The sequence below is a fragment of the Hyalella azteca genome, unplaced genomic scaffold (genome assembly GCF_000764305.2).
Source record: "Hyalella azteca isolate HAZT.00-mixed unplaced genomic scaffold, Hazt_2.0.2 contig11208, whole genome shotgun sequence".
Classification (NCBI taxonomy): Eukaryota; Metazoa; Arthropoda; class Malacostraca; order Amphipoda; family Hyalellidae; genus Hyalella; species Hyalella azteca.
The window spans coordinates 34,701-47,822 of NW_025941213.1; the positions used below are offsets into that span (position 1 = coordinate 34,701).

The 13,122-nt window shown below is 37.0% G+C and overlaps 1 protein-coding gene across 1 annotated transcript; it reads left to right on the forward strand.

Moving 5' to 3' along the window:
* Positions 1 to 5,754: 5,754 nt before the first annotated feature.
* On the forward strand, positions 5,755 to 12,349 carry LOC108683366. Its single transcript, XM_018172680.2, has 7 exons — positions 5,755 to 5,913; positions 7,010 to 7,130; positions 8,234 to 8,276; positions 8,561 to 8,604; positions 9,294 to 9,367; positions 10,882 to 10,966; positions 12,153 to 12,349. The coding sequence occupies exons 1-7, from the start codon at positions 5,796 to 5,798 to the stop codon at positions 12,310 to 12,312; spliced, it is 645 nt and encodes a 214-aa protein (XP_018028169.1). The 5' UTR covers positions 5,755 to 5,795; the 3' UTR covers positions 12,313 to 12,349.
* Positions 12,350 to 13,122: the final 773 nt, after the last annotated feature.

Below are 13,122 nucleotides of genomic sequence, written 5' to 3' on the forward strand. Positions count from 1 at the left end.
AGAATTCGAATCACCTCGCTTCGAATCACCGACATGCGGAACAGGTTTTAACAGCCTCCTCAATTACATCATTGGCGCTCCAAGTATGAACGCATTAAAGAACAGACTAAATAAAGCTCTGGAAAAATATATGTTCAAACTGGAAATGCCTAGCACCATATCGAACCCGGTGGAAGTTTAGTAGCTATTCCAAACTATCGCCAGTCCTGAAAAGATCCAGTCAAATGACACGATTTTTTAGAGTACAAGAATCGGCGACAGAATCGGATCACAGGCCTGTATGGAAATTGGAATGGACTACATTGCGCGGAATGATGGGCAATTGGATAAATTGGAGGTGCATGTGCAGAATAGGATAGCTAGACTGGCTCTTGGGGCCCCAAGATGGACTGCGGTGGAGGCTTTAAGAGGATATATGGGATAGAGTACGTTTAGAGAGAGAAGAATGAAAACAGCGTTGAGATATAAAGTGCGACTGGTAAGAATGTATGATGGACGCCGGGCGCGTGAGATGTACCTGTTGAACTGAGAGTGAGCAAATGGGAACGTCAGTGTCACGCAATACTGTAGTACGGACCGGTCCGACACTTCAGCGAACTCGCGTGCGAACACCGATTCGACACTTCAGCGAACTCGCGTGCGGTGTAGTACGGAAGTGTGAGTTACATGAAACATATGCGCGCACTGGGAATAATAGACCAAGAGAGGAATGGATGATAACAGTACAGTATGTAACAGGGATCGAATGGGATGTCAAAGAATGGAAGAAAGAAATAGAAAAGAGAATGAAATGATGTGGTTTAAGAGTATGGAAGCAAGGAATGGAAAGAAAGGACAGCCTGATATTGTACAAGATAAAAGAGATGCCAAATTATGTACTGAGGCTTATCGTGCTCAACTGATTCCATCCCTTAATGCTGTAATAGTAGGTGCAGTGTGGAGCCAATATCATTCAGTAGATAGAACGTTTATAGACCCACGGCAATACGCAACCTTGGAATTCGCTATTCGTTTCGCTAAGTTGTTATTCGAAATTTACCCCCAGTTCCTCCTATGATTAGGTGAGCTCATTTCGCCTGATGTCTTTCTTTCGTATGTTATCTTCTTGCATCATATTGGTGAAGATCACGTTAACCTTTTTATCTCGTCGTACAACATTGTCTTGTCTTCATGTACAGAAACTCGCCATCAATAAACCTGATAAAAGTCTCGAGTCATCTTATCACTGTCAATAAAAATTGGGAAACATTTATAGTATGAGTGCATTTAAGATGGCATTTTAAAGGTGGGAACCTAATGTTCTATGTGAGAGCAAAAGTTTCGAGTGTGAATGTATGGATATACAGGTGGAATGAAAAAAAGAGGATATTTGTTTTATGTGTGGCAGATGGGAGAGTGAAATTGTGGAGCATCTGATGATGGAGTGTGTTGCATATGAGAGGGAGAAACTGGAAATGACGAAAGTGATAGTGGATGAGAGGGGTGAGGGTGATGGTGTGATGTATGAGCGAACTGGAGACCAATGGATTGCAATGATAGTCTGTCTGTCAGTAGGGGTGACTGTTGCCATGACAAGAGGTGGGCAGTAGCGCGCTGCATGTAGCGGCCGCTACATTTTCAGTAGCGGTAGCGGTAGCGGCGTTACATTTAAGGCAATGTAGAAGTAGCGGTAGCGCCCGCTACATATTTAAGTAGCGATACGAGGTTTTGCCGCTACAGCGCTACCGCTACATTTATAGATAAAGCCGTTAGATTTTACTTAAGAGTATTAAATATTATTTAAAAACCAGCATGATACATACATAACATAAATTACAGAATAAAACTGTACGAAAGATTTCGGTGTAATGTTATCAACCATCAGCCTGTTACTAGTGTCAACATGTTAGTTGTTACTTGTTAAGTTGTTATCAGTTACAACTTACAGGTATTTTTTCATGTTTCAGTTTGCATACAGTTATTTTTACACAGTTATTCTTATGTTTCACCTTCCCTACATGGATGTCTACTTTAATCTACCAATCTCAAAAGTAACCCACATATATATACAAATAAAAGACTGATTCTTTATATGTAGGTATATGTGGATAATTTTTAAGATTGGTAGATTAAAGTAGACATCCATGTAGAGAACGGTAAAACATAAAATGAACTGTAACTTTTATTTACTGTACGCATCTAACCCGTACTATTTCGGTTAGGTTAATTGCAATAAAGTTGCATTGATATGTTTTGAAAATGTTTTATTATCCTTAAATGTTTAATAGTAAATCCCAATAGCAGAAGAATAAATATTTAGAGATTTCCAATAATTTTGGCCATTGTAGAGGCTAATGTAGCGGCGCTACATTTTACTGTAGCGGTAGCGCTCGCTACAATCTAGTGGGTGTAGCGGTAGCGGTAGTGCCCGCTACAATTAGAGCATGTAGCGGTAGCGGTAGCGGCCGCTACATTTCAAAGTAGCGCTGCCCAGCTCTGCAAATGAGATAGCAATAGTAAACCGAAAAAATTATCAGATGAATTTCTCTTTCCCTTGTTTTCATCTCACCCTTAACACAAACTTTCACACACCCCTGGTCTCTGCTTAAATGTTGCTTCTACCTGGCATGGTTTCCCTCTTCTCTCCTAATAACAAAATGAACATGTGTTGCGTGGCCGATGGCCGTTATAAACTGACTCCGGAATGTCCTTCTCAGAGTCACCACGCCCCAAATCCAGTCCCGGCTCTTTACCTAAACAAACTTTTACGGACATAACCTAACCTTATTGACTTACCTGCATCTAGATGGAGATGCGAGACAGGGCCCATACTTTCAAAAAAAGTTAAGAGATCGTAAGTTCATCACCTAATCATTGACGGCCTTGCAAGTAAAATCCACCAATCAAAGACAAGAAAATAGAGCGTAAGTACTTACGTTCACTTAGCGAGTTTTGAAAGTATAGGCCCCGACTCTTAACCCAAACAAACTTTTACGGACCTAACCTTACCTTATTAGCTTACCTGCATCTAGATGGAGATGCGAGACAGGAGAGAAAGTGAAGGAGGTCACTTGCTGTAGCAGGATGGAGAGGTGAGGTAAGAGTGGAGGTAGGGCCATGCTGGGGTTACGCATCCATGAAGATTAAATAAACTGTAGAACTATAAGTGGTTATGGACTTACGGCAGCATGGCCGCTACGGAACTGGGGCCATACTTTCAGAACTCGCTAAATGAACGTAAGTACAGGGTGCGGCGTGGGAACTTACTCTTTTAAAAAAATCACAAAGTAAAAAGTATTAAAGATAGCGTTTTAATTCTTTAGCCACCTTCCTAGGACTAATGGCCGCCACGTGGCGCGCAATTCAAATAAGTAAGTTCCCGCGCCGCACCCTGTACTTACGCTCTATTTTCTTGTCTATGATTGGTGGATTTTGCTTGAAAGGCCGTCAATGATTGGCAGATGAACTTACGATCTCTTACCTTTTTTTGAAAGTATAGGCCCACTGTTGTGGAACCAGACGATTCTTGCGGGTCTGCGTCTTTGTAGCTCTGAGGCTGAGTTTAGCTGTGCATGCTTAGAAGGAGCTTTGGTTACGGGGCGTGGTGGTGGTGGCGGTGCCACAAGGAAATGTGGGAAAAAATCAAGAGGTGGCTCAGGGTGGTCAGAAAGAAAAAGTGGAAACGGAAACGATAGTAGAAGGCGAAAAGACGCTTAGCGCATAATTTGGTTTTACGGTGTCTCCATGTTCTTTTTAAGAGATGATTTTTTGGCCTACGGCTGAGCACCCTTTTACCACTAAGCCGTCGAACCACTAGGAAGTCAGACCCGGCGGAGAGCAGGGCTGTGGCCAGTACAAAGGTGCTGCAGAGTGGACCAGTGGTAACAGTCCAAAGTACTAGGATTGGAGAAGTGCGCTGTGCCTTTGATCCCAGCTTCCTGTGATAGCTCTTGTCAAATCGGCAAGGGGACCGGGCGGTTAGGCCCAAAAAAATTGAAAACGTGAATTGCGTGTTCGAGACCCGCATTAAACTGTGAGTGTTCTGCGATGTCCAAAATTGGTGACAGGTTTAACGGCCCATTTAGCGCTGAAACTGTTATAATACTAATATAATACCCTTCCCCACTATACGTAATTATAGCGAACGTAAAAGAAAATCGGTTTTTATGTATCATGTTGAATAATTTTGATTACTCATAAGAAGATAATTGTGTTGAGCTGAATGCGAAGCTAAAGTTAAGACTGAACTCAAAGCTGAAGTGTGAGCTGAAGTTGAAGCCGAAGTCAGAACGGAAGTGAGAGTTGAACTCGAAGCTAAAGTATTAGCAGCGTAACGCAGCCGGGCATCTTCACGGCTTTTGACACAAAGCGCCCACCACAACAACGCCGTTCAGTCACAGGCCGCAGCGCATACAGGCCGGAGCACAACTGGCCGGAGCGCAACAGGCCATACCGAAACAGCTACTCCTAACGTAACCTAACCTAACCTGCGCCGCCTCTTGCGGTAGGGCCTGTTGCGCTCCGGCCAGTTGTACTCCAGCTCTGTGAAGCAGTGGCTGTGTTGTGCAAAGCGGATTTACTGTTAGCCGGAGTTACCCACAGCTCATTGATCTGAGGCTATGTGTAGATATTGCATGCTGATGATTGGCGTTGGACCCAGGGCCTGTTTACGAGTCAATTTTGTTACCCACGGCTGCGCCCCGTCGAAACTAAAGTTTGAGCTGACCGATAGCCGAGAATCCAGCAGCTGTGCTCCGTATGCACAGGTGCAGTGCAACATCATCAGCATTCGTGCCGGCCATGCTGTTCTCATACATTTATTATCATATTTTTAACTTTTATTATACCGCATTATTGTAATGATTTAAAACTTCGACCTTTAATTCAACAACCATAAATATGCTTATTTTGAGACCGAATACAAGCATATATTCTCAACTCGTAACTCCTGAAATAATATCAACTATCATCAACTAAGTAAATAAGGTTAAGTTTAAACAGTCACCATGATTATTAATGATGTCTTGTAGCCTGTCGAGTGATGCAGGTGGTGGTGATGACGATACAGTGCATCTCTGTGTGGTGTCTGGTGAAGTCACGTGGATTGCTGCACGAATACTAGAATATTTTACAACTATTTTCTTCAAGTTTCGTGTGTTCGATATTATATTATTTATTTTATTCATATAATTAAAGTAGTTATTTTTTTGATCGACCGAATTTCATCATCACTTTCATTTTATTTTATCACAAATTGTTCTTCATTATTTGTGTGATTGCGTTAGTTAGCACGAAAATTACGAATTCATAAGCAACGATTGCACCATCATTAAAAAGTAACGATAGTGCCATTATTCATATGTAATGATAGTGCCATCATTCACATGTAATGATAGTGCCATCATTCATATGTAACGATAGTGCCATCATTCATATGTAATGATAGTGCCATCATTCATATGTAATGATTGTGCCATCATTCATATGTAATGACAGTGCCAGCATTCATATGTAATGATAGTGCCAGCATTCATATGTAATGATAGTGCCATCATTCATATGCAATGATAGTGCCAGCATTCATATGTAATGATAGTGCCAGCATTCATAAGTAATGATAGTGCCAGCATTCATATGTAATGATAGTGCCATCATTCATATGCAATGATTGTGCCATCATTCATATGCAATGATAGTGCCATCATTCAGAAGTAACGCTAGCGCTATCAATCATAACTAACTTTCTTCATTCCAATTTCTTGTTCCGGTGAAAATATTAACAATTTCGTTCTATTTATTCCATATTTGCGAGCAAAATGAGTTTGTGCGTGAGTTTGTTAACGATGTTGTGGGTAGCCCACACCAGCGTGGGCTCCCCCGCGGGTCTGACGGCGCAGCAATACCGACGCTTGTCGACCCTGTACAGCCATCTTGGTGGGTGCTAGTTTTTTTTAATGGTCTTAATAAATATATAATACTTTACATTCATTAACTCATTAAATAACTCAGAAGCGATTTTAAATCTACCATCAGTTGAAAAGATTTGATCAAAAGGCCAGTCTAGTCAAGAAAAGTATAAGAATCGGCGACAGGCCTATCCAGGCCTATTCTTTAATGCCGAAGATACTATACTATACTATACTATACTATACTATACTATACTATACTATACTATACTATACTATACTATACTATACTATACTATACTATACTATACTATACTATTATGTATGAAATGTTAGCCATTATGTTTAGAATGATTAAAGCTTGCAGAAGTTCCGAAACTAATTATAGCATTACTATTACGTTTGAGGAGGAGAATGTTATTTAATGCTACTGGTGTATTCATTAACATCATTATTAAACACTAATTTTAATATCGGCTTTGATATCATTATGGTAAAATGTTAAAATCGTGTTAGTTATAATAGGAGCTAGTCGAAGCCTTAATATTACATTAAATGGCTTATCACTACTGATTTAGCGGAGGTGAATTTTGCTGCATAACCTTTCGTATTTTAATGCGTCTTTAAAAGAAATTAATATAGAAAATTTTTTCAAGTCTCAAAACCGTCATCGTACACTGAGAGAAATAACTGAGATTATGTCCAAATATCGAGGCAGTTTTTTTCCTTGGTGTGGGTCAGTTTGACCCAGTTTAGCCTGGGCGTATCAGCACCACGCCGCAGCTCTCTACTCAGGTGCTGTGGGTTAATAGTGCCACTATTCGGATAATATTGCCCATTTATTTTTTTAAGTGTAGTGTGCTCGTCATGTCCGTCCGTCCGTCCGTCTGTCCGTCTGTCTGTCCGTCTGTCCGTGACTTCACGTTTTCGTCGACGAGAAAATGCGCTCTCTGTCACTCACTGCAGTGAGTACTGAGTTACATTTTTTATGTCTTTCAATTTTAAAGTAAAAAAATAAAAATAAAATTTTAATGCTGGTATTTCTAGCGTCCAAGAAATTCGTTTTTTTATGTGTTTCAATTTTAAAATAAAAAATATAAATGAAATTTTAATTTCCACGTCAGACGAGGTGCCCTCAGCTGCGGTGGAGGCAGCGCTGCTGCGCCTGGTGCAGGAAATGGATAAAAATGGAGACATGGAGGTGGACATGGAGGAACTCCATGCCTGGATGCTGGAGGCATTCAGGTGATGTTTGTGAATGGAGAGGCTTTTAGTGTTATTATTATTATTGTTAATATTATTGATATTATTATTATTATTGTTATTATTATTGATATTATTATTATTGTTATTATTATTATTATTGTTATTATTATTATTATTATTGTTATTATTGTTATTATTATTATTGATATTAGTATTATTATTATTACTGTTATTGTTATTACTATTATTATTATAAATATTAATATTGTTATCATTTTTATCGGTATTAGTAGCAATATCATGCATTAATTATTTGTTATTAATTATTTATTAATCAATTGCAGAAATTGTAATAATTGAATTAATATATCAATTAAAATTAATGGTTGCATTCTCTATGAACACTTTGTCCAAATATCGATGCACTTATTACCCTTATGTGGGTCATCCTGACACAGTTTGGCCCAGCTAAAGTGCATATCAGTGCTACGTTCGCTCTGTGCTCATGCTTAAGAATGCGTGTCACTATTTGGTCAATGTGACCTCTGCATTAGTCTGAGTGTACATCAAACTCCTGTTATAAACCCATCACTATTTAAACTTTATGAGCAATTATCAATATTTATCAATTTTTATCAATATTTATCAATTTTTATCAATATTTATCAATATTTATCAATATTTATCAATATTTATCAATATTTATCAATATTTAATCAATATTTATCAATATTTATCAATATTTATCAATGTTGATCAATATTCATCAATATTTATCAATATTTATCAATATTTATCAATTTATCAATATTTATCAATATTTATCAATATTTATCAATATTTATCAATATTTACCAATATTTATCAATATTTATCAATATTTATCAATATTTACCAATATTTATCAATATATATCAATATTTGTCAAGATTTATCAATATTTATCAATATTTATCAATATTTGTCAATATTTATCTATATTTGTCAATATTTATCAATATTTCTCAATATTTCTCAATATTTATCAATATATATCAATATTTGTCAATATTTATCAATATTTATCAATATTTATCAATATTTATCAATATTTACCAATATTTATTAATATTTATCAATAATTAGTGTCTCTTCTGTTACAGGGACCCAGACGCGGCAGCGCAACGCGCACCGCCGCCCACCGAGGTAATATTACCTTATTATTATGTTATTTAATTAAGAATATTTATTTAGTTATCTAAAGAAGGGAATTAGCAGAAATAAATGTAGGAATAAGATGAATCTGTCTAACCCGGTCATTAATTTTAAATCCATTCTTCAAAAGTCTTGTATAAAATTTTGAAAAAAAGTTCTGGAAGGGAATTTTGCTGATTTATTTATAAAATAACGCTTAAATAACGTAATATTAATTCATTCAAGAAAGTTAATAAATCTATTCATGGAATTCATTTGATTAAATTCGTTTTCAGGGGCAGAGCGACGCTACAAAAGACTTGGGCTACTCATCGGACCCGTGAGTCAAGTGAATACATGTGAATTTCTGATAATTTCGATAAAATATTCATGGATGAAGTGCGAGTAAAATGTTCATGGATGAAGTGCGAGTAAAATGTTCATGGATGAAGTGCGAGTAAAATGTTCATGGATGAAGTGCGAACAACGTATTCATTCACAGTGAATATTTCAATACAATAGCCACATACAAAAGATGAGTATTGACTTCAATGAAGAAGAAGCTTCATCTGTCAGTATTATGTTAATGTGATGTTTTTTTAAATATACCGAAATTAATAGAATATTTTCATGATATATGAAAGTAATACATTATTTTGATCAAATAAGATAGTAAGATCATTTGTTGAAGATTGTGATCGACAGCAAATCAGCCAACAAATCAGTGTTCAGAATTCAAAGGGATTTTTTTGGTTCAATTTTCATAAACGTTCAGTAATTAAGTAATTCATATAACTAACTATGTAGCACGGCATTTTGTATGATCAAAATAATCACAAGTAAAAGGCCAATAGATTCTTCGAAAATTTTAATTTTAATTATGTATTTAACAGCCATAACCTAAATCAGACCAAATAAAACAGTTGTTAGGCATTGAATGTAAGATTAATAAATTTAATTTAATTATTCAGACTATGTATAACTAATTGATAATTATTGTAATGTTTGATAGCGTGTTACGTATTGCAGTTTCGATCACGATTTCGACGCATTCCTGCCGCTCATTTTCCGTATGTCCTTGGACGCTCTTCCGCAATTTGCAGGTGACCATTTAAAACTGATAACTTAACATTTGTATACGTAAATGCATTCATTTTTAGCGCATTTTCTCATTTTTAGAAAAAATGCACTATTGTGCTCGCCATGTCCGTCTGTCTGTCTGTCCGTCCGTCCGTGACCTCAAGTTTTCATCGACGAGAAAATGCGCTCGTTTTCACTCATTGCAGTGAGTACTGAGCTATATTTTTATGAACTATGGTGCACACATCTTAGATAGGCATAGATATTTTATAAAGTGTCTCAATATATTTTATAATGTTGTTTCATGTTCTTGATCCCTTTAAATGTTTAGGCAACGGTATTTTGTTGTGTTTGATCTCTACCACAGTATTCGTTGCCCCAGATCTCCACCACAATATTCGTTGCCAGATCTCTACCACAACATCCGTTGCCAGATCACCACAATATTTGCTGCCAGATCTCCATAATATTATTCGTTGCCAGATCTCCAACACAATATTCGTTCTCAAATCTCCATAATATTATTCGTTGCCATATATCCCCCACAATATTCGTTGCCAGCTCTCCACCACAATATTCGTTGCCATATATCCCCCACAATAATCGTTGCCAGATCTCCAGCACAATATTCGTTGCCAGATCTCCACCACAATATTCGTTGCCAGATCTCCACCACAATATTCGTTGCCAGATCTCTACCACAACATCCGTTGCTAGATCTCCACCACAACATCCGTTGCCAGATCTCCACCACAATATTCGTTGCCATATCTCCATCACAATATTCGTTGCCAGACATCCACCATAATATTCGTTGCCAGATCTCCACCGCAATATTCGTCGCCAGATCTCTCCCACAGTATTTGTTGCCAGATCTCCTCCACAATATTCGTTGCCAGATCTCCACCACAATAATCGTTGCCAGATATCCCCCACGATATTTGTTGCCAGATATCCCCCACAATATTTGTTGCCAGATATCCCAGACAATATTTGTTGCCAGATATCCCCACACAATATTTTTTGCCAGATATCCCCACAATATTTGTTGCCAGATATCCCCCACAATATTCGTAGCCAGATCTCCCCCACAATATTCGTTGCCAGATATCCCCCACAATATTCGTTGTCAGATCTCCACCACGATATTTGTTGCCAGATCTCCATTATAACATTCGTTGCCAGATCTCCAGACAATATTCGTTGCCAGATCTCCACCACAATATTCGTTGCCAGATCTCCACCACAATATTCGTTGCCAGATCTCCTTCACAATATTCGTTGCCAGATCTCCTTCACAATATTCGTTGCCAGATCTCCACCACAATATTCGTTGCCAGATCTCCTTCACAATATTCGTTGCCAGATCTCCAGCACAATATTCGTTGCCAGATCTCCTTCACAATATTCGTTGCCAAAATATTTGTTGCCAGATTTCCGCCACAATATTTGTTGCCAGATCTCCCCCACAATAGTTGTTGCCAGATTTCCACCACAATATTTGTTGCCAGATTTCCACCACAATATTCGTTGCCAGATCTCCCGACTGTAGAAGTTGCTCCTGAACCGTTATTCAATCTACCGCTCGGTGCCATCAGATTGTGGGCGTCGGCAGGACACAGGTAAGTAATGCTGATTTATTTAGTAATTAATACTCTAATACATTGAATAAATACTTAAATAATAATAATAATAATAAATACCTAGAATAAATATTTTAATAAATGCTCATGACAAACGCAAGTTACGAGCTTGTAAGTATTTCTGATTGTACGGCCCCTGGCACTTAATTTTATTCGTTTTAAATGATAATGAACAAAATATCATTCTCCATTGCGGCCATGAAAAAAATTTTTTGTTATAAAAGCTCGCAATTTGTACTTTATATAAATTTAAAAATTATATTTAATTTGTTTTGTTCACTCGCAAGTATTACTTTATATAAATTAAAATAATTTATCATATCAAATTGTAAATAATCTTACAATTTAATTCCCGTGCAGCCATGAAGAAAACACTTCTGCTATTGAAGCTCGCAATTTGTTCTTTTTATAAATGTTAAAATATAAATAATTTATTAATTTGTGCGCATAGCCGCGCGTATACAAGCTCACAATTTGTACTTTATATAAATATAAAAATTTTATTTAATTTGTAAGCTCGCAATTATTATTTTATATAAATTTCAATAATTTATTATATTAAATTGTAAATAATAATATAATTTTTGCGCAAATATATATAAATTTAATATATAAATTATATAAATTTAAGTAATTTATTGTATAAATTTAAATAATGTATTGTATAAATTGTAAATAATTTTATAATTTGTGCGCATAGCCGCGCGGCACAGCGTATAGTTGCAATTTGTACGCCCGCAATTATTACTTTATATACATTTAAATAATTTATTATATAAATTTAAATAATTTATTCTATAAATTTAACTAATTTATTGTGTAAATTTAAGTAATTTATTGTATAAATTTAAATAATTTATTAATTTTTGCGCATAGCCGCGCGGCACAGCGCATAGTTGCGCACATCATCGCGCACGCTGACAACGACGGCAACGGTCTTATATAAATTCAAATAATTTATTGTATTAATCTAAATAATCTATTATATTAATTTGTAAATAATTTTATAATTTATGCGCATAGCCGCGCGTATAAAAGCTCACAATTTATACTTTATATGAATATAAAAATTGTATTTAATTTGCACGCTCGCAATTGTTACTTTATATAAATTAAGATAATTTATCATAATAAATTGTAAATAATTTATAATTTTTGCGCATAGCCGCGCGGCGCAGCGCATAGTTGCGCACATCATCGCGCACGCGGACGACGATGGCAACGGCCGCCTGAGCGTCGCGGAGCTGCACCGCCACCGCCGCCTCCTGCGCGCCACCAGGGCCAGGGCGCGACGGGGGCTTGCTGGGCTGCCTGATGAACTGTGATATGCTTCACTTATCTCACTCACTTATCTTATCTCACTTATCTCACTTATCTCACTTATCTCACTTATCTCATTTATCTCACTCACTTATCTCACTTATCTTCCTCACTTATCTCATTCACTTATCTCCCTCAGTTATCTCACTCAGTTGTCTCCCTCAGTTATCTCCCTCACTTATCTATCACATTTATCTCCCTCGCTTATCTATCTCAGGTATCTCCCTCACTTATCTATCTCATTTATCTTCCTCACTTATCTCCCTCACTTATCTCCCTCACTTATCTATCTCATTTATCTTCCTCACTTATCTCACTCACTTATCTCCCTCACTTATCTCCTTCACTTATCTCCCTCACTTATCTCCCTCACTTATCTCCCTCACTTATCTCCCTCACTTATCTCCTTCACTTATCTCACTCACTTATCTCTTTCACTTATCTCCCTCACTTATCCAGCCTCTCTTGCCTTTATTTTCTACCCTCTGTTAACCTGGACACTCTCAGGGAAATAAGTGAGACTTTGTAATAAATAGTGATAACATTTTTGGAGTTGTCTGGGTCAACCTGACCTAGTATGACCTAGCAGAAAGGCATGTGAAAAGGACAGAAAGTGAATTTAATATAATTGAATTTCGTAATCAAATTGTTTATTTGTCCCTGAAAATTTGAATTAGATATCCCTGCGTTTTTGCCGAATTTCTTACCCCAAATATGCGCATTTCTTACCCCGAACTCTGCCAGCGTTGATAAATTGATAACAAATTTATTTATTTGCTTATAAAACGAGAATATTCATGATGCTGGCTTAGCAT

What these genes read in the sequence shown, in the direction of transcription:
- LOC108683366 (XM_018172680.2), top strand. Translation starts at nt 5,796, where the DNA reads ATGAGTTTGTGCGTGAGTTTGTTAACGATGTTGTGGGTAGCCCACACC. An exon ending in TGGATGCTGGAGGCATTCAG is followed by an intron (nt 7,131 to 8,233) that starts GTGATGTTTGTG and finishes CTTCTGTTACAG; the next exon opens with GGACCCAGACGCGGCAGCGC. An exon ending in GCGCACCGCCGCCCACCGAG is followed by an intron (nt 8,277 to 8,560) that starts GTAATATTACCT and finishes ATTCGTTTTCAG; the next exon opens with GGGCAGAGCGACGCTACAAA.